Here is a 22,206-nt window from a genome sequence, read left to right as displayed (position 1 = left end):
CATGTAATATGCAGAATGCCTACAAATTACCAAAAAAGATAAGATAAATAATCCAGTCCAAAAAGTGACCAAAGCCTTGAAGAGACACCTCACAAAAGAGGAAATCCAAATAGTCAATGCATGTATGAAAAAATGCTCACCTTCATGAATAGTCAGGAAAATATAAATTAAAACATGTCAGCACGTCGGCAAAATGTTAATTAACACCACCAACTGATAGGCATGATATGGGTGATATGGACCTACGAGAACCCCCGTGAAGGCATGAATCAGCACAACTTTTGGAATATGTTTGGAATCAGCAATGTAAAGTTGAAATGAAATCTTGGGCACATGTACCCTAAAAGACAAGTACAAAAATGCCAAAAGTACAGAAGTGGTTTCTGTAACAGTTGAAAATGGAATAAACTCAAATGCCAATCAACAGAAATGGACAAGTTTGGCTATATTCATATAATGAAGTATTATAAAGCAAAGAAATCTAACTACAGCTATGTGCTGTCAAGTAGATGAATCTCACAAACACAGTACTGAAGAAAAGAAGCATGTATGTATTCACTAAAGAATACACACAAAATACTTTCAGTTATGTATAAGTCAAATAGAGGCAATATTAAACTATATATTCTTAGGGATTGCACATAGCAAAAATATAAAAGCAAGAAAACAATGATCACAAAAGTCCAGGTAGTTGTTATTTTGGGGATTGAGGAGGATGCTATTTGGGACGGGCTGCTCAGGTACGCAATGTTCTATTTCTTAACCTGGGAAGTGGTTACGTGCAAATTTGTTTGTAATTACTTTTAAAACTGTATCCATGTTTTATACATTTTTCTTAATGTATGATATAGCCCAATAAAATAATTTTTCAAAAAAGCCTACTTTCTCAAAACAAGTTTCAAGGGAGTATTTGTAAATCTCTGGAACTCTCGAAGGGATTTCATCTCTTTCCAAACTTTTATGATGGTCTTAAGCAATGTTCTATCTTTTTCTTGTTCAGCATCACGGAATTTTCTTGTTTGTCTGCAAGATATAACAACACATGAGTATATATTAAAAAGTCAGGTGTGTTTGCAAAAGAAATTAATAATGCTACAGTGATTGTATATTCAATTTGATAGCTACCGTATTTTGAAACAAGTACAGAAAACTAAATACAAATGCAAATGTAAAGACAATAGGATGTCAACCTGTCTTGAGAGATTTACTTGATTTTGTTCTCTTTAGGCAGATCTAACTTTAAGTACTTAAAAAATTCGTATTAAAACTATGCATCCTTCAACAAATGGTCACCTTTGAAGGTAAGAAAATAAAGGCAGTTCTCATGGACTAAATTATTATAAACACAGCAAAGTACGCTGCTGTCCTAGTTAGCAACAAATACATTTTAAGTCTTCCCGTGTTAACACAAATCACAAGTTCCACACTGAGGAGATGAAGTATTGTTATTGCATGCCTTGGAGATTTTCAATATTCACTAGATTACCAATATTTTTGGCTTGATCTGAAGAGGCATCATTTGAAAATGCTTTCATCTTTATTTTATTTAATACCTTACTTTAAATTCTTTTTACAAATGATAGCCATATTTAGATACCAAATGCATTTTATTGCATAATGAGACAATTTCTAAATTTTTGAACAAGTGCCATGAGTCATTCCAGGGGATTTAGAAGTGTCTAAGAGACAGAAGATATCTCCATATCTCCATCCTCAGGGAGTTTATAGTTTAGCTCAGGGGACGGACACATACATAAATGATATCAGTGTGAGGTTTGTCTAAGAAAGTATCATGAGAAACCAAGGATGTAGCATTTCACAAATTAGCACCTTATGACCTCCAGAAGGCAGGCCTAAGTCTGGAGGTTGTACGTGTGATGACTTAGTGGTACAGAGAAATAAGGGGGTCTAGGTTTCTAATAGATCAACTGGTAGCTGTAGAAAAGGAAGATGGCAGAAAATGATAGTGGTTAGGTAGTCAAGATCTAGGACTCTCTGAAGCCCTTAGAAAAGCAAAAAAGCAGCAAAGTAGAATAAGAAACATTCTCTTTGAGGACCAGTAAAGCATTGTGGTTAAGGGTGCAGTTGTTGCAACCATACTACCCAGGTTTGAATCTTGGCTCTACTATTTACTAGCTGGATTGGTAAGCTACTTCCCTTTGCCGGCTCACATCTGTAAAATGGGTATGGTAGGAGTTGACCGCACTGGGTTGCTGGGAGGAGTTAATGAGCTAATCTGCATAATGTGCTTAGAACCTTGGCCGATAACAAGTAAGAGGCCCACAAATGTTATCTGTCACCATCAGGTGGTCAGTTTATCTCCTATGCCTTTAGCTGTTATCACCCCGGCTTCAGTTTTAAAAACTACAATATAAAATTATTTTACTGAATTACGTGACATCTTCAGGCTTTCTGATATATTTTCTACTTTCTTTTTTAGTATCTAAAAAAAAGATAGTTTCCCAGAAATGCTAAAAAGAGCTCTTAGCAAGAAAAATTTGCATACGAGCTAAAGAAGCAGAAAATTACAAAATAATATTTAATTAAAATTTGTGACCAGAGCTGGGGAGGAAGAGGGAAAGGCAATTTTGATTAGGGAGTCGGGAACAGTTTTCTGAAACCTGATATAGATGGGGTCTGGACGGTGCAGTGGACTCCTGCTCAGAAATGAAACTTTGGGAGCCGCTGGCATCTGGGTGATGTTTAAAGCCACAAAGTGGATTCATTTCAGGAGAAAATGCAATTTAAATAGGGGTTAAAAAGAAAACAACAATAACACCTGAGACTCAGAACATGTATAAGCTGGACAGAGGAGAATGATGGTCAAAGAATGATGAGAAGGACAAATGGCTGGAAAGGGAAGAGGACACCCAGGAGAGGGTGGTGTATGGAGATGCAGGATGTCCTGACAGGCAATGCATGGGGATGGTGTCTATGTTCAAGCACTGAGCAGGCTGAGAGGTTCCATTCCACTTTCCCAGGTGGAGGTCCCCAGGGGCTGTGGCATGATCTGCTTCAGAGGAAAGGTGGGCACAGGAGTGAGATAGGATGGTTTGGAAACGGGAGAGAGCAGAGATAGTATGAATAGCAAATGTTTTCCTGGTGTTTGGCTGTTAAAGGAAATACAGAGACAAAGTGGTAGCTGGATGGGGACTTGGGGTCATAGAATTTTTATGTGTTCAAGACTGAGCACATCTGAGGGCAAAGACCCTACAGAGAGGTTAAGTAAAATATTCCTATGTTGCATGACCATTCATGTTTTCTTCCTTCTATAGCCTGGTTCCCGTTCAGAGAATAGGGAATGTAGTCATGATGCTGCTCTGGAAAATAAAATGGAAAATGCTTTATGGTGCTGGCCCAGGTTAACTGCACCAGTGGAGGGCTCAGCAGATGCTTGAGGTGGGGAGTTCTCGGGGTGGCTGATCAGATCCCAGGGGGCTTGAGGAAATGGATCCATGTGATGAAACATCCAGCAATAGATCATCTGCTTAGAAATTGTTTTACCACCTATTGAAAAGTCAGCAAGGGATGGAAATCTCTTTTACTGGGTCAGAAATGCTAAATCTCAAAGACTTTCATCTCCAGGGGCACAGAATTATTGTAATGGATCTGCTGTCCATGACTCTGCTGGGCATTGTCTCTAGATCTCACATGCAGTTCTGATGTTTTTCAAATAGTGACCAATAAAGACAGTTCCATATAAAATCATAATTGCTTTCAGAATAGCTTTTTGTCACTTTTTTCTTAATGTATGCCAAAACAAAAATTATTCTCACAAGGAGACTGCAATATGTTTTCCTTTTAATATAAAAAATAACTTTTATTTAAAAATATACTCCATATTTTTGCAATTATAGGTTACAAACTTCACTAATTTCTACTTTGCTGGAAGAATTTCCAACTCATAGCTAAATGGTAAAAAGAAAAGTATACATTGAAATGCCTCTGGCCGGGCGCGGTGGCTCACGCCTGTAATCCCAGCACTTTGGGAGGCCAAGGCGGGGGGATCACGAGGTCAGGAGATCTAGACCATCCTGGCTAACACGGTGAAACTCCGTCTCTACTAAAAATACAAAAAATTAGCCCGGCGTAGTAGCGGGCACCTGTAGTCCCAGCTACTCTGGAGGCTGAAGCAGGAGAATGGCGTGAACCTGGGAGGCGGAGCTTGCAGTGAGCCGAGATCGCACCACTGCACTCCAGCCTGGGCGACAGAGTGAGACTCCGTCTCAAAAAAAAAAATAAATAAAAAAGAAATGCGTATGTAACAAACCTGCACGTTGTGCACATGTACCCTAAAACTTAAAGTATAATAATAATAAAATTTAAAAAAATAAAATAAAAAAATAAAAAAAAAGACCTAAATAAATAAATGGAGAGATATACCCTTAAAAAAAAAAAAAAAAAGAAAAGAAATGCCTCGATTTATTATTTCCTGTTCTAAGGATTTGTTCTGTGGAAGTACTCATACAGGAACACAAATATAATATTTAGGAATTTTAATTACAGTAGAATTTAAATAATAAAAAATAGAAATGCAAATGCGTATCAGTTGAGAATTATACCAACTACAATAAATCTACATAATGCCAGCCTTTAAACCATGATATAAATCTACATGCACTGTGACAGGAAAATGTCTAAGATGCATTGTATATAAAGAAGCAAGTTGCAGAATGGTATACACGATATGATTCCTTATCCATGTTGATACCTGCAGATATGAGTCAGTCATTTTAACTGTGGTATAGAAATTCACTGTAAGCCTATACCAAGATGGGTTTACTCTGCTACTGGGTTATTTCTAGTGGCTTCCTTTTTTCTTTTTTTTGAGTCAAGGTCTCACTCCGTTACCCAGGCTGGAGTGCAATGGTGCAATCCTAGCTTACTGCAGCCTCAAACTCTTGGGCTCAAGTGATCCTCCTTCCTCAGCCTTCCGAGTAGTTGGGACTACATGCACATACTACTATACTCAGCTAATTTTTTAAATTTTTTGTACAGGCTAGTCTCAAACTCCTGGCTTCAAACTATCCTCATCTTGGCATCCCAAAGTGCTGGGATTACAGGCATGAGCCACCGTGTCCAGTCTGTCTTACTTTTGAATGATGCCGTGCATATCTTTGCACATGTCCCCATGTACATATGCACACATAGCTCCTTAAAGAACATCTTGTATCTGAATCAGAATTGCTGGGTGCAAACTGATGAGCCTCTTCAACATTTTATGAGTTGGGGCCAAGCTGCTCTCGGAAGCGGTAGCTGTAGCAGTTCTCCCTCACACCTGCAGAGTGACCATTTCCCTACATCCTCATTCACATTAATGGACTTCAAATACTGTGTTAATATGATAGATGTATTTGATTGTTTTTTATGGCATAATTTCACATGTATTCATTGCATTCAGAAAAAGTATCTGGAAAAATAAACTCTAACAAGAGCACATCTAACAGGGGAAAAAAAGTAGTTACACTTAACAAACTTTACTCACCGAATTTCAGATTTATACTCATTGATGGTTTTTTGGATGGTGTCGAGAGACTGATGAGGTTTTTCTGGATAAAGGCCAGTCTGAACAGCATTTCTTAAAGCTTGGAGCTTAAAAAGATATGGATACAAGTTTTGGGTTACAAACTCTATTCCCTACTGCAATGCAACTGGACTCACCCACTTCTCCTGGGCAAAATGGTGCCAGCAGTCTGTGAATGGAATGGATGTTCAAGCATCCAGCTGTCTCCAGACTTTCACATAAATGAATTATGATGGAGAACTGTTTCATCTGTTCTTGAAGAAACTGGATTAGTAAAGCATAGTGTATGTCCATCCTTGTTCCATGGCCCAGGTAATCAAGCTGCTCATGAAAATATTACTTTTATGTGTATATCTTAGAATGAAGTTTTCTTCCAAAGCTAAAAGCAGGTTTGTCTGGGTCCGGGACATATGATGGTATTCTTGTGATATAAAGAAACTATAAAATTACAGACTCATAAAACGAGCTATTGTGAAGTTATCTCTTCTTTGGGCAGTAAGGTTTTAAAGTCAGGGCATGAGACCAAAATTGCCTATAGTCAAAATTACCCACAAAAATCCCATGGGATAGTGTCACATTGGGAATAAATCCAAATGCTTAGCCATTCCTTTGAGCATCAGTTGAAACACTGACTTGTGTTTAAGTGCTACACTATGGGGTAATAAATATCAAGATGAGAATGTTTCTAAGGACAGATATTCTCAAGCCACCAATTTTCTCAGGTTCTGAGATCACGTAAGCGAGTAATAGCCACATATCTTCCACCTAACACCCACTTCTGGTGGGTGCTGTACTGTTTACAAAAAGCCTTCTGTTTAGGGCGAGTGTGTGCCGAGAAATCTGTACACATCACATGTATACCAACTCTATCTTTCCGTTTGTCTCTAGCTGGATAATGTATCACACATCCTAGACAGAGGAAACATGTGAAAGAGGGGCATGAACACTTTGCTGTTAGAAATTTTCATTGTTTGGGCTCATTGGAAGAACCAACTCCATTGACAATCATTATGGAAGAAATCACATGTACCTTATCAGTAAGAAATTTCGCCTTGTTTCTCTGGTGTCTTGCAAGGTACTGGTCGTATAACTGGGCCAGCTTGGCTGCCAAAACATGCTCTCGGCTAAAACAGGGATGATGAGTGAAGATTAACCCTGAAATATCAATGTCCAGCTGGAAATTTCCAGGAGGGTCTCCAGATCTGATCACATGCTGACTACTGTGAACGTATTTTACTGCCTGCCAAGGAAAGCAGAGTGTAGACAGAACACAGTTAAAGCACTTACTGGATAATGATTCTCTAATCCACAATGGGAAAACAGTCAGATGCAAAATACCTCCTATCCTGGACTAGTCAGGTGAAAAATGCTTGATTACTTATTTCCAGGTTTTAGAGGCCAGCTTTTTTTTGAATATTTGAACAGCAAAATGAAAGACTGGGAGGTAGAAAAGAAGCCATTTTCAATCTTGATTTCCTAAGTCTTTTAGGTTTCATTACTTGCCCAAGTCGTAGTTCTAATCTTTTTCATGCAGACTACCTTATTTCTTGGAATCTTGGGTTTTGTAGCTGGTGACCTTGAAATTCTTTTAATGGGAGGAGCATAGATTCTAGTTCAAACTGATCATTATTTGGATCCCGGACATACCCCATGTATTTACATTTTAAAACATGTGGAGAAGGCTTCATTTTGTAGATAGCAGCAAGGGACATTTACCTAACTGAGCATCATGCTGGCACTCAGTCTTCATGGGGAGGAGGGATGTTGGTTTGCAAAATAAGAGTGGGAGCTGTGCAGCTGAGCCAAGTGTGTAGAAAACAGAAACAGAAGTCTCCAATAGGAATTTCTTGGATTGTTTGGTATATAATGTATCAGATACATCTCTTTGCTTTTCTTCCATAAAATCTTCAAGATATTTACTTTGATTACTACAGCTACTGTGGGTGGGAGCTCAAGGGTGGAGAGGAGACATCTTTGATTTTGTGCCTTTATTTTTTCTCATTATAAAGACTGACTACAGTAGGGATATGGTGGTTGAGACATCACTTGATCCTTCCTTTTTGCAGAGATGAGCTATTTATCTAGAAAATCATAATGTATGATAATGTGGCATAAGTGAATTATTTACAAATCATGAGCCTAAAGGAAAAGTGTAAAAATTCTAATCAGAAAGGAAGCTTTTATTCTCCTTAAATTATGGGTAACATGTTCAGCAAACTCTTCATTTAATTCTTTTGCATGGTATTATGTAAAGATGCTAGATCTGGGCTAGGAGACTTGGATTCTAGGCCTGGCTCTACCTTGAACTTGCTCTGAGACCTTGGGCAAGTCACTATACATCTCTGGGCCTCTAATTTTTCATATGTAGAAATAGGAGGCTAAGGAAAAAGATTAAATTAGCATTTTGTAGATCACTAGGTATCATACAGGCATTTCATATGCATCATCTCATTTACTCAACAAAGATTAATGGATGTCTACAGTGTGATACAGCCTGTCTTCAAGCAGCAATCAATTTAGAAGGGAAGACAGCCCTAGGATCTAAAAGCATGAAGTCTGGGATGTGCAGAGGGAGGTAGGAAGCCCAGCCCGGAAGAGGGGATTCCAGCATTAGAGTCCTATGATTATAAGATTTGAACAGATTGTTTTATTTTAAAAATGCCCTTGTAAAACTGGAATGTGTTTACAAATATTTTAGGCTCAAATCAGGATGAATTGACTATATTGCAGTACTTTCTGGAATATGCTGTATTTCCCAAATCTGCATTAGCCCACATTCCAATAATTGCTGGTGGTCTCTGCTTTTTGCTTAGCCCAACCAAGTATAAAAAGCTTCCAGGACTCCTTGCAGCCACTGGGCTAGACTGCCCAAAAGACCACAACTCCCATACTATTAGAGAGAAAGACCTTTAGTTCCTTTTCTCTTTGTTGTATCTGTTCCCTTTCTTATATATCGAGAACTATTATGAACACAGTAGCAACAGTTTCTTTCAAGAATCTTCACTTGGATTTATAGGAGGAAAAACCACTGGGACATGGATCAGCTTCCACTGGTCTTTCAGTGGGTGGCCTTTCAGAGATCAGATCTGGTCATTAATATCCCTACACTTCAGACTGCAACAATGGAGGGCCTTTCTTTTTTTCTCTTTCTTTCAGGTAAAAGTATTCAATTATAAACCACATTAGTATTAGAAGGTTTTAATTTCCATGTGACCACTCTGTGTTTTATAACCCAGATTACCTGGATTAATTAAAAATTTCCACCTCACAAATACACGTACAACTAGACTTCAAACCACAGACATAATGGAAAATTCCTCTCTAATTGCTTTGCAGCTGCTCATTCTTGCTTTGCCTTGCCTCTTACTTATGGGGTTCCAGAGTTATGAGATCACTCAGGGTGTGGCTCTCAGGTTCCATCTTGTACGCTTCTTGGTATGAGTAAATAACATGGGTAGAGTGGTTCTATTTACTTGTAATGTAACTTAGGTCGCCTTTACTTTGCATCGCCTTCCACAAGTCTGCATTAGCCTAAGTTCCAAAACCTGCTAGTGGTCTCTGCCTTAGGCTCAGCTCAAGCAAGTGTAAAAGTGTTTCAGGACACTTAGTAGTCATTGGGCTAACTGGATCAAAAGACCCCAACTCTTTTCCTATTAGGGAGAAAGACACCTAGTTCCTCGTCTTTCTTTTTGTTGCATCTGTTTTCCTTTCTTATTTATTGACAACTATCATAAACACAATAGCAACAATTACTCCCAAGGAGGGATATTTAGAGTATATTTTAACTTTAAAATTGATTTGATTTTTTAGTCTTCAACTGAAAACTGAAATGCTAAGAGGTGGTGAGTATGGATTATCTATTGATGTTCTCACCATGTGCAGAGATGCATACCAAAGGAGAAAAAAAAATTAAAGCCGGGCACGGTGGCTCACGCCTGTAATCCCAGCACTTTGGGAGGCCAAGGCGGGTGGATCACGAGGTCAGGAGATCGAGACCATCCTGGCTAACACGGTGAAACCCCGTCTCTACTAAAAATACAAAAAAATTAGCCAAGCGTGGTGGTGGGCACCTGTAGTCCCAGCTACTTGGGAGGCTGAGGCAGGAGAATGGCATGAACCCGGGAGGCAGAGCTTGCAATTAGCCAAGATTGCACCACTGCACTCCAGCCTGGGCGGCAGAGCGAGACTCCATCTCAAAAAATAAAAAATTAAATTAAATTAAATTAAAAATTGTACAGAAGGCCGAGTGCAGTGGCTCATGCCTGTAATCCCAGCCCTTTGGGAGGCCAAGGCGGGCGGATCACGAGGTCAGGAGTTCAAGACCAGCCTGGCCAAGATGGTGAAATCCCGTCTCTACTAAAAATACAAAAGTTAGCCAGGTTTGGTGGCGGGTGCCTATAATCCCAGCTACTCGGGAGGCTGAGGCAGAGAATTGCTTGAACCCAGGAGGTGGAGTTTGCAGTGAGCCGAGATTACACCACTGTACTCCAGCCTGGGCAACAAAGCGAGGCTCTGTCTCAAAACAAACAAACAAAAATGTACAGAAAATTAATAATCATTAGTAAGTTTAAAATACAAGTTTCTACATTTGCCCTGAGAAAATAATAGCAACAAAGTCTGGGTCCACCTCAGAGACTGCAGTAGATTCTAGAATTATTATTCTGGTCTTCCCTGGGAAGCTTTCTCATTTCCATCTTCTGGAAACATGCCATGTTTCTTGGACATGAGGTTAGTGGATAATGATCCACTTGCCACTGACTAGAGTTTATTTTTTGGTATTAATAATGTGAACTGTGGGGAAAAATATGATTCTTTTCTTCTGGAGTTGTTAAGCTTAGACTATCAAAGGACACATCCCCTTATATGTAGAGAATTCTGTCGTGCCTGCAATTGCAGAGAATGAGGCCCACCAGTATTCAAGAAGAACCAGAGAAAAGAGGGGTGGAAGAGAGGCCTGCTGGCATCAAATCCCTGGTCCTAGCCCCTGAGACCTTGTTTCCTAAAGGTTCTCCTTCATTTTATGATTTATTCCCAGATCCTTTCCAGTTTTTTGAGCCACTAAGTTCCCTCTTTGCTTAAGCTAGTTTGCGATGGGTTTCTGTCATATGCAACCAAGAGAGTCCTGTGTAGTGAAGTGCTTAGAACGCAGCAGATTAACAATGCTTTGGTGAAAAACTGGTGAGAACAATGATGGGAATGTGACACTTTTATCTAGTGGTACTTCTGCGGGAGCTTGGAATCATGACAGTCCTCCAATGGGTATGCAGTTCTGAAAAAGGGAGGCTTCTGCACATTGCAGGGCCTTTAACACCTGCTTCCATTTCTGTCTTTCCAGCCAAGGCACAAAGTCTCTCTATGGCCAAGCTAAGATTGCTCCCTCTGTATTCCCAGAATTTAGCACAGCTAAGAATATATAGACTTTTAGTTAAGTATTTTTTAGTTAAGGATGGAAGTAATAAAGGAAGGAAGGAAGGAAGGAAGGACAAAGGGAGGAGAGAAGGAAGAGGGATGTTTGTACTGCTTTTCAACAACTTTTTTTTTGTTTTTGAGATGGAGTTTTGCTCTTCTCACACAGGTTAAAGTGCAATGGCATGTTCTCTGCTCACTGCAACCTTCGCCTCCTAGGTTCAAGCAATCTCCTGCCTCAGGCTCCTGAGTAGCTGAGATTACACCCACCCACACCCCCACCTAATTTTTGTATTATTAGTAGAGACAGGTTTCACCATGTTGGCCAGGCTGGTCTTGAATTCCTGATCTCAGGTGATCTGCCCACCTAGGCCTCCCAAAGTGCTGGGATTACAGGCGTGAGCCACTGTGCCAGGCCTGCTTTTCAACAACTTTAACCTTACTTTGCTATCATGATTAGGCAAACTGCATTTTATACTGTTTATATTTTACCTGCAATGTCCTATCTAGCATTTTAATTTTTTTACTTTTGCACTAATTACTTCTTAAGATGTATTAAATTGTATACTTTCTTATTGGATGTTTAACAGTTTTTCTTTGCATGACAGCTAATTCTTTTTCGCATTTTTCTGTCTTTAATTGTCTCATCTCAATTTAAGAACATCCTAATATTGAGACAATATTAGGAACAGAATATTTCACTTTTGGATGAGAATAGCTGCTACGACAAGGGCTATGTGGCTGACTGAGGAGTACGCAATGAGTGATTTTAGATCTGTTTGTCGTAAGCAGATGGAGCTTGTTATAATTATACCTCATAGGGATAGTATGAGGAAGGGCTAGGCTATACCTCATAATTACAGAGGGGGAAAAAACTACTTTTTAAAAAAAAACATTCAAAATGTTTAAAAAAAACATTCAAAAACATTCAAAAAGGCAGGGCTGAATACCAACTCCCTTCTAAATAAAACTCTTAAATTCTCTAATAGGAGGGCGCATGATCCATCATTTGAGTCAATAGCGTACTATTTCTAACCAAAGAACAACTGGGCTTGACTCAAACGGGTGATCCGTGTTGGTTGATCCTGCTGGGTGAAGTTAGCATCAGACCCAAGCGCTCTGAGGCATAAATTCATCAAGGCTCTGTTAAGGGCCCAAGGAAATCCCAACTTTTGTTTTCTTAACATTTTTCCTTAGATGTATGTATGTATGCATGTATGCATGTATTTTTTAGAGACAAGGTCTCACTCTGTCAACCAAGCTGGAGTGCAGTGGTGTGATAATAGCTCACTACAACCTTGCGCTCCTGGGCTCAAGTGATCCTCCTGCCTCAGCCTCCTGAGTAGCTGGGACCACAGGCATGTGCCACCATGTCTGGTTACCTTTTTATTTTTTGTAGAGGTAGGGGGTCTCACTATGTTTTCCAGGCTGTTCTCAAATTCACGGTCTCAAGCAAACCTCCCACGTTAGCCTCACAAAGCTTTGGGATTACAGGTGTGAGCCCCTGCTCCTAGCTGTAATTGCCAACTTTTGATTTGGCACTCTGACTTGGTTTTCCATTATGTGGATGCCAGGACTAAACCAGAACCTAAGGAAAGCTAGTATTTTGCAGGATAGACAGCTGAGTCAGAGATAGGCATAGAAAAGAAGGAATTTCTTTCAATACACGCAGCAAAGTCATTTTAATGACATTCAATTTGCGCTTTTATTGAGGTATTTCTATGTGCCAGGCACACTGCTAAGTGCAAGTTAAGAAGAAGACTGTAATCCGGTTCTGGTCCCTAAGTCACTTTCAGCATAGCCAGAGAAGAGAAAGAAAATGGATTAACATTACATGAGCAAAACAATCTTTGCCTGCCGACCTATTTCCTTGCTCTTGTATCATGCCAGAAACTCCTAGGTGGAAAGTCTGTTTGGAAGTAAGACTGAAAATAGAGGCTGTAGGCATTTATTTTTTTTTTTCTTAAAGGCAAGCCTATTTCATGGAATACTGGAAAAGCACTGTGTTTTGTGAAACAGCACTGTGTTTGTGAAAGAAAAGCACTGTGTTTTGGATAATTGGAAGGTTACAATAATTACATTTTTAAAAAAGACTGAGGTATACAATTCAACAATTAACTTAGTAGGTGACCTGTTATGGAATAACAGATAGATATAATCTCTCTTCCATTTAACTTAATCCCCTTTTCTTCTTTCTTGTGCAGTCTAAGACATTCTTCATGTTTTGTTGTGTTCAAAACATAGCCCTCCAATAAATGCCCTTGGAAGATGTCAGCCCCTTTGGACTTCTTCCTTCTCTAACTTCCTTTGCTCTGTGATGCTTTATGACAAGCCCCTGTCAGTAGAACTCTCTTGACTTTCCTATTTCTGCTTCTATGATAGGAAGATTTTGCTTCTCAAAAGTATTGAAAGGAAACCCTCTGTCCTTCTCTACCCACCCTTCCAGTCCTACTGGCTACTTCCCAAGAGAGAAGGAAGGACATGTCTGACTGGAGAGTCAGCTGGAGCCCAAGATCCTTAGTCCAGGTTACCTGCAAAGCTAAGCACTGGCCCCTAGCTGTCCTGTCTTAGCTGTCTCCAAGGAGAGGTTGTTCACTGGCCTGCATGGTCTGCTTGGCATTCCACCTGGTAAATACACCAGGTGGTGTATTAGCTTATGTCTAGATGGGGAACATAATTTGTGACAAATGGAATAGGAAACCATCTGGTCTTGGGTTCAAGTGGCATTCTGCCATCTGGTTTTACCTTTAGTGCAAGGGATATCTGGATCCCTCTCTGACTCCAGTGTATTTCCAAGTTAGTTTAGAATTTCAAAAGGAGACAGATGAGATCCATTGGATCCCTCATGCCCTACCCTCCATATTAATTACTCTTCTGTTTTCTAACTTTAACCCACAATTCAGTGTTCATCATATCTGTGTTTAATGGAATGGATGGATGGATGATGATACAGATTGATGGATTATTCAATAAATGCATAAGTTGATATTGTTTTGATCACTAATTATATCATGTATTTTTGTCCTATAACCAAATAGACGATAAATTCCTCATGGGCTGGAACTTATCTTTACCCTTGTTTTGTAAATCTGCCTCCAGGATTACATTTCTGTACAAAGTAGCCATCCACTGATACTTGTCAGTAATAATATTTTATAGAAATTTATAATTTTTAAAAAGGTCATACTCATATATCACCTCAGTACTCATCATGACGCTATGAGGAAGAGAAAATGATTATTATTCCTATTTTTCAATTAAGGAAAAATATCCAGAGAGGTAAAGGAACTTGCCCAAAGCTGCAAGCTAATTAGTTAGTAGGACAGCAGGACTGTACTCAGAGTCAGGCTGCCTGGGCCTGTGTTTTCTCTGTTCATCATTCCTCTTTATAGACAAAAATGGTGATTGTTATACCCACCCCATTCTGTTTCATGTGATCAGTGCTGAATGTTACAAATTTAAAATTACACAGGTTTCTGAAGGAGGCAGTCCCAGTGATATGGTTTGGCTGTGTCCCCACCCAAAACTCATCTTGAATTGTAACTCCCACAATTCCCTCATGTCATGAGAGGAACCAGGTGGGAGGTGATTGAATTATGGGCGTGGGTCTTTCCTGTGCTGTTCTTGTGATGGTGAATGAATCTTATGAGATCTGATTGTTTTAAAAATGGGGTTTCCCTGCACAAGCTCTCTTTTTGCCTGCTGCCATCAATGTTAGATGTGACTTGCTCCTCCTTGTCTTCCACCATGATTGTGAGGCCTCCCCAGCCATGTGGAACTGTAAGTCCATTAAACCTCTTTCTTTTGTAAATTGCCCAGGCTCAGGTATGTCTTTATCAGCAGCACGAAAATGGACTAATACAATAAATTGGTACCAGAAGTGGGGTACTACTGAAAAGATACCCAAAAATGTGGAAGCAACTTTGGAACTGGTAACAGGCAGAGGCTGGAACAGTTTGGAGGGCTCAGAAGAAGACAGGAAAATGTGGGAAAGTTTGGAACTCCCTAGAGACTTGTTGAATGGCTTTGACCAAAATGCTGATAATAATATGGACAATGAAATCCAGGCTGAGGTGGTCTCAGATGGAGATGAGGAACTTGTTGGGAACTGGAGCAAATGTGACTTGTTATATTTTAGCAAAGAGACTGGTGTCATTTTGCCTCTGCCCTAGAGATTTGTGGAACTTTGAACTTGAGAGAGAGATGATTTAGGGTATCTGGCAGAAGAAATTTCTAAGCAGCAAAGCATTCAAGAGGTGACTTGGGTGCTGTTAAAGGCATTCAGTTTTATAAGGGGAGTATAAAAGTTCAGAAAATTTGCAGCCTTACAATGTAATAGAAAAGAAAATCCCATTTTCTGAGGAGAAATTCAAACCGGCTGTAGAAATTTGCATAAGTAACATGGAGCCAAATGTTTATCACCAAAACAATGGGGAAAATGTCTCCAGGGCATGTCAGAGGTCTTCACAGCATCCCCTCCCATCACAGGCCTGAAGGCCTAGGAGGAAAAAAATGTTTTCTTAGGCCAGGCCTAGGGTCTCCATGCTGTGTGCAGTCTAGGAATTGGTGCCCTGTGTCCCAGCTACTCCAGCCATGACTAAAAGAAGCCAAGGTACAACTTGGGCCATGGCTTTAGAGGGTGCAAGCCCAAGCCTTGGCAGCTTCCACATGGTGTTGAGCCTGCGAGTACACAGAAGTCAAGAACTGAGGTTTGAGAACCTCTGCCTAGATTTCAGAGGATGTATGGAAATGCCTGGATGCCCAGGCAGAAATTTGCTGCAGGGGGAGGGCTCTCATGGAGAACCTCTGCTAGGGCAGTGTGCAAGGGAAATGTGCGGTTGGAGCTCTCACACAGAGTTCCTACTGGGGTACTGCTTAGTGGAGCTATGAGAAGAGGGCCACTGTCCTCCAGACCCCAGAATGGTATACCCACTGACAGCTTGCACTGTGTACCTGGAAACACTCAACTGCCATGAGCTGCAGACACTCAACACCAGCTCATGAAAGCAGCCAGGAGGGAGGCTGTATCCTGCAAAGCCACAGGGGCGAAGCTGCCCAAGACCATGAACCTACCTCTTGCATCAGTGTGACCCAAATGCGAGAGATGTTTACCCAATACCTGTACCTCCATTGTATCTAGGAAGTAACTAACTTGCTTTTGATTTTATAGACTCATAGGCAGAAGGGACTTGCTTTGTCTCAGATGAGATGTTAGACTGTGGACTTTCCAGTTGATGCTGAAATGAGTTAAGACTTTGGGGGACTTGTTGGGAAGGCAATGATTGGTTTTGAAATGCGAGGACAGATTTGGGAGGGGCCGGGGTGAAATGATATGGTTTGGCTGTGTTCCTACCCAAATCTCATCTTGAATTGTAACTCCCACAATTCCCAGGTTTCATGGGAGGGACTGGGTGGGAGGTGATTGAGTTATGGGGGCGGGTCTCTCCTGCACTGTTCTCATGATAGTGAATGAGTTTCACAAGATCTGATGGTTTTATAAATGGGAGTTTCCCTGCACAAGCTCTCTTTTTGCCTGCCGCCATCCACGTAAGACGTGACTTGCTCCTCCTTGCCTTTTGCCATGATTGTGAGGTCTCGCCAGCCATGTAGAACTGTAAGTCCATTAAACCTCTTTCTTTTGTAAATTGCCCAGTCTTGGGTATGTCTTTATCAGCAGCGTGATAACAGATTAATACACCCAGGAAAGCAAGAGCAATGTAATTAAATATGAGGGCAGGCAACTGTAATGATAGCCAGCAGTTACTAAAGCTGTGTTTTAGGCACTTAAGTGGATTACCTCATTCAATTTACAGAGCAAGCCTCGGAGGCAGACACTGCTATTGTGTTTACCTTACAGATGAAGACATTGAGGCATGAGAGACTAACGGCCAAGTTCACCCAGTGAATGGTAGAGCAAGGGCTGGAATCAGGCAGCTTGTTACCAGACTTAGGAAAATACAATATAAAGGATTTGCAAGGATAGAAACTCTCTGGTTATATAATAAAGAGACAACAAATGGGAAGTGGTCCTGCGGCAAATGTGAGATGACAAGAGAAAAGAGAGGGCAAAAGAAGAAAAATAAGTATAGCTAACCTGGATGTGTAAAAAAAGATGCAGACTCAGTCATTCCTAGCTAGGAAACTCACTCCTTGTTTAAGAAGGGATGCATTGAGTATAATTAGACTTACTCTTACATAATATGCCTGATGTTTGTTCTTTATGTGTAAGATAGCGAATTATTTAAAAAATTAAAGTAGAATGTTATAAACATAGCACGCCAAGCTATTCAAAAAGCAAAGCACTTTCAATTTCATTTAATAAAAGTGGAGAAAGGGGAGTGTCTACCTTTTTATACAGTGTTTCAAGCTCTGCCTTACTGCTCTGCTCCTGTGTTAGTACTGGCGGCCTTGAAGGAAATGGCTTGATGGGGTTTGGCAGAGCTAGGATCCTGCCGTCATCTCCAAACCATCTTCTTTCCTGTAGATGAAGCAGAGGGAATGGCAACATTTTCTTCTAATCGAACAGAAAATGGTTCACAACACAAACAACGTTTCTTGAAAATTCTGTATCAACATACATAGTTCATGTACTTCCTCCCCCAACAGAACTGTAAAAGTCTGTTTCCATTAGAAATCAAGTCTTCACTAACACCTCTCACAATTGATTTAAAATATACACCTTGGCTTCCTAAAAAGTATTTTAAAGAGCTTAAATGAATGCTTAAGAAAAATTTATCTTCTATTAATTAAACATTTAAGAAAAAAAAACACAGAATAAAAACTCAAAAGTGAGACTATTCTACCTACGGATAATTTAAAAATTCTGTCAAGTAGGAAAAGGTTGCCAGGATCTGGTTTAGCAGGAAAAGCCCAGATCTAGCTAGCAAAGATGGGTTTTGAGCAGTTGAGAAGTTATGTTATTTGAGGATCAATAAATGTACTGAGAGAGAAAGTTAAAAAAAAAAAATGAACCACTTTCTGTGGCTAACCTCAAGAGGAAATGAGTACAGTGGATGCAATGACTGCCCTGTTGGGAAAATAAGAGCTATGTCTAGTGTGCCCAGGCTACACTTGAGAGCAGAGGGTACACACTTACGGGGTCCTGCATCAGCAATCTGTTCTCCATGATGTTCTGATTGGTGCGTGCCACCTCTGGTCTTACCCCGGTGTAAAGGCCTTCATCTTCCAGGAACCTGGGCTGTACATTCTCAGGAAGCTTTTTATATGTAGGGACTAGATCGTTTATAAATAAATAAAATAAACATTAGGGCCAATCTAAATATCTCAAACTGCAGTTTGGTGAATTAATCACCAGAGATTTCATTTATGTTCTTAGAAAATGCAAATTTTCCAAATTAATTTTTAAAAGTAGAACCAAGGAAAAGATGAATGTGCTCACTTGTAGCAGTATGTTGTAGAATCAGGTATTTAAAGAAAATGCCTAAATAATTTAATATGTAACTCATCAGTGTGGCATACTGAGAAGAAGGTAGTATTCAAATCATAGGATGAGGGACAAGTTTTAGCTCTATTACTCTTCAGCTGGGTGAATTAGGGTCAGGCACTTCTTTGAACTCTCTCCTCCTGTACAAAAGAGATAATAATCTACTTAACTGGGCTTCTGGGAGAATTAAATGAGGTAAAGTATGAGGATGTGCTTTGTAAATGAACAAGTTTATTTGAGTGAACGTGATCATTACCTCATTTATTCATTCATGGCTTTATTCATTCATAGAACACATCTTTACTGACAGCCTCCTTGTGCCAGGCACAGATGAGACTCTGGGAATCCAGGCCAGGCCCCTGCTGCCTTGGAGCTTGAGTCATAGTGGGAGTGACAGGCAGCAACAGGAAGCAAAGGTCTCTACAAGATCATGCCATAGAGTAGTAAGAAAATACACAGGGGATGGTGACTTAGGGAAGGGTGGGGATAAACTTAAGACGAAAGAAAGGCTGTTCTCATAAACTCTAAGCCCCTGTAACTGATCATTGATTTGATAAAGGGTTCCCACAGTACTCTGGTATATCTTCCATTAGTCTATCAATAAGTGTTTGTTGAATGGATATTTTTCCATGTTGTGTTTTTTTTGTTTGTTTGAAAATATTTCTTGATTGTTAGATTAGAAACTGGAATCAGTGCTGGAGATGAGGCATCCTTATACACTAGCCATATTTCATGATAAGGTAAGTGACGATGTCTAAGCTGAACAAGAAAATAAAAAGAGCAAGTACCTGTCTGCCTACTGGGTATGAAGAGCATTTCTCTTTCCATCTGCAACCGATCATGGATGCTTTCATAATCTGCAGGTCTCACTGATACAAAATCGTCAGCCATGTGATCTAAGCCCAATAGAAAGTCCTCGGCATCATCACCATTAAGCAGTTCTTCCTCATCCTGCATAATGTTAAAAAGTAACAAGAAAAAATCATGCTAAGATTCTTAGTTAGAAAAATAATTCACAATACCAAACTCATGAAACTTAACATTTCCTACAACTTTATCTTTTCCTTTTTTTAAAAAAATGAAAGCATAGAACTATATAACCTTTTGTATTTAACAAGTGGGTTTTAAAAAAAATTGTTTTACAGTATTCTGCACACCTGGAAGATGTCAAAATCAGAGATGGCTGTTTCAGAAGAGAAGTGATAAGCAAAATAATCAAAATCCCAACAAATCTGGCCTCCTATGAGACTGCTTACTTTTTGCCATTTATGTAAAGAATTGGGCTTATAATTTATGTAGCAGTTTAACCTTCCACTTGGCACTAAACCAAGGGAAAAGGCACCAAGTGTATAGGTGCAGAGTCCACACACCCTGTTCAGACTGCCTGGGTTTAAATCCCAGCTTCACCCTATACTGCCTGAGGAACTTGAAACAGCTTATTTAACCCTCTGATCCTCAGTTTCCTCACTTATAAGATAGTTATAGTAATAGAGTTTACCTCTAAACACTTTGTGGGGATAAAATTAAATGATGCACTTAAAAATTCAAAGCAAAAAGGCTATAATCACAAATGTTAGCTGACATATATTGATTTTGTTTGGATATTTTCCAAACGTCTTCTCCTCCTTCCTCTTCTTTTTCTTTCTCCTTCTCCTTCTTTTAAAAATTTAAACCTAGTGTCCATTTATGAGCAACATCTTTTAAAATCCTGTGGAGACTTTCAGGTAGCTAAAGACAATGATGGCAGTCTAGCTACCTGCCTCTTAAGATTGCCTCCCCAAGTACACAAAAGAATAAGAAGGAAAAGGGGAATCTATGTAGAAACCATGCTTTTAACTTAACTTGAAGACAGAGAATGCCAAAACATCAAACAAGTGAAAAGAGAAAGATCACCAGATGGCAGTGTGTAATCTTCCTTCTCCTGCCCCATCTCTGCTTTGTGGTGAGCAAAATCACCCAGAGAAAAACTGCAGAGAAGACAGAAAAGGGGAGCTAGCGAAAGGGGCTACAGAGTATCTAAAACTTTGTTCAAAAAGACTAAATCAACCTTGCAGACGAAAATACTTTAAAAGTGTCTGGGCAGAGCAGAGCATGGACTATAGGGAAGGGGCTTCCAAATGTGTGTGATTTAAAAGAGCAGTTTTAGGAACACAGAGCTTCTGGGGCAGTGAATAGGCAAAAGGAAGGGAGAAGTGACCTTTGGAGGAAAGTGCCATAATTTCAGAAGATATTCACAATTGGAGACTTCTATCTTCAACAGGTGAAGCCCAATTCTCTTCCGTTTGAGCGTGCACTATGTCTCATGACTTGCTTCTCCGGAGTAGAATATGGCAGAAGTGACAGTATGTGGCTCCTGAGACTAGGTCATAAAAGGAACTGTGGCTTGTTTTTTGGGTTATCTCCTAGATCACTTGCTTTTGGGAAGTTAGCTGTCATGTCAGGAGGACACTCAAGCAATATTGAACGATCTGAATGCTGATTTGTAGACTGATTGTTATAGAATAAGCTAAAATATTCCCAAGCTTCTGTAGATCTAGGTAAAAAAAGTACATTTCCGGGAGGCATTTTTCAAGGGAGGAGATTATAAGTGAAGCACAGAAGTATGCCAATTATGCAAATACTAGAATATCCTAGTGTGTTTTCCTTATTTTTAATGTGGTAAAATATATATAACATGAAGTCCACCATTTTAACCTTTTTTTTTTTTTTTGAGACAGAGTCTTGCTCTGTCATCTAGGCTGGAGTGCAATAGTGCAATCTCGGCTCACTGCAACCTCCGCCTCTCATGTTCAAATAATTCTCCTGCCTCAGCCTCCTGAGTAGCTGGATTACAGGTGCCTGCCACCACACCCAGCTAATTTTTGTAATTTTAGTAGAGACAGGGTTTCACCATGTTGGCCAGGCTGGTCGCAAACCCCTGACCTTAGGTGATCCGCCCTCCTCGGCCTCCCAAAGCTGGGATTACAGGCCACCGCACACGGCCCATTTTAACCATTTTTAAGTGAACAGTTCAGTGGCATTAAGTAAATTCATATTGTGATTCTACCTTTACCACCATCCGTCCATCTTCCCAGACTGAAATTCTATACCCATTAAAAATTCCCTCCTTCCTCTAGCCTCTGACAACCACCATTCTACTTTCTGTCTCTATGATTTTGACTATACAATGTAGCTCATATAAGTGAAATTGCACAATATTTATTCTTTTGTGACTGGCTTATTTTTCTTAGTGTAATGTCTTCAAGGTATATCTATGTTGTGGCATGTGTCAGAATTTCCATGCTTTCTGCGGTTGTATAATATTCCATTGTATATTTATGTTTATCCATTTATCTTCCGATGAACACTTGGGTTGCTTCTACTTTTCAGCTTTTGTGAATAATGCTGCTATGAACATTGGTGCACAAGTATATGTTCAAGTTCTCGTCTTCAGTGTTTTTGGATATATACACAGAGTGGAATTGAATTGCTGGATCATATTGTAAATCTGTGGTTAACTTTTGAAGAACCACCATACTGTTTTTCACAGCAGCTGCACTGTTTTACATGGCTACAAGCAATGCACCAAAGTCCAATTTCTCCATATCCTCTATGACACTTATTTTTTGATAAGGGCCATTCTAATGGATGTGCAGGGGTATCTCATTGTGGGTTTGATTTGCATTTCCCTTATGATGAGTGGTGTTAATTATGTTTTTATGGGCTGATTGTCTATTTGCATGTCTTCTTTGAAGAAATGTCTATTCAATACCTTTGCCCATTTTTAAATGGTGTATTCTCCTTTTATCTCACACATACCACCCACAATTGCAGAATTTGAGTTGTAGCCTGG

General features: G+C 39.8%; 1 protein-coding gene across 7 annotated transcripts in view; it reads right to left on the bottom strand.

The window, feature by feature from the left end:
• CC2D2A (coiled-coil and C2 domain containing 2A) overlaps window positions 1-22,206 on the bottom strand; it is a 184,876-nt gene that overhangs the window by 115,866 nt on the left and 46,804 nt on the right. For all 7 annotated transcript variants that reach the window (XM_063663535.1, XM_054485970.2, XM_063663536.1 and 4 more), the window contains 6 exons: window positions 19,163-19,325; window positions 18,027-18,163; window positions 17,277-17,408; window positions 6,555-6,764; window positions 5,486-5,592; window positions 883-1,023 (listed from right to left, as the gene is read on the bottom strand). In XM_063663535.1, the coding sequence (XP_063519605.1) occupies window positions 883-1,023; window positions 5,486-5,592; window positions 6,555-6,764; window positions 17,277-17,408; window positions 18,027-18,163; window positions 19,163-19,325 (890 nt within the window). The remainder of the gene's footprint in view (window positions 1-882; window positions 1,024-5,485; window positions 5,593-6,554; window positions 6,765-17,276; window positions 17,409-18,026; window positions 18,164-19,162; window positions 19,326-22,206) is intronic.

This window comes from Pongo pygmaeus, chromosome 3 (genome assembly GCF_028885625.2).
Source record: "Pongo pygmaeus isolate AG05252 chromosome 3, NHGRI_mPonPyg2-v2.0_pri, whole genome shotgun sequence".
Lineage (NCBI taxonomy): Eukaryota > Metazoa > Chordata > Mammalia > Primates > Hominidae > Pongo > Pongo pygmaeus.
This window is presented reverse-complemented; position numbering and strand designations above follow the sequence as displayed.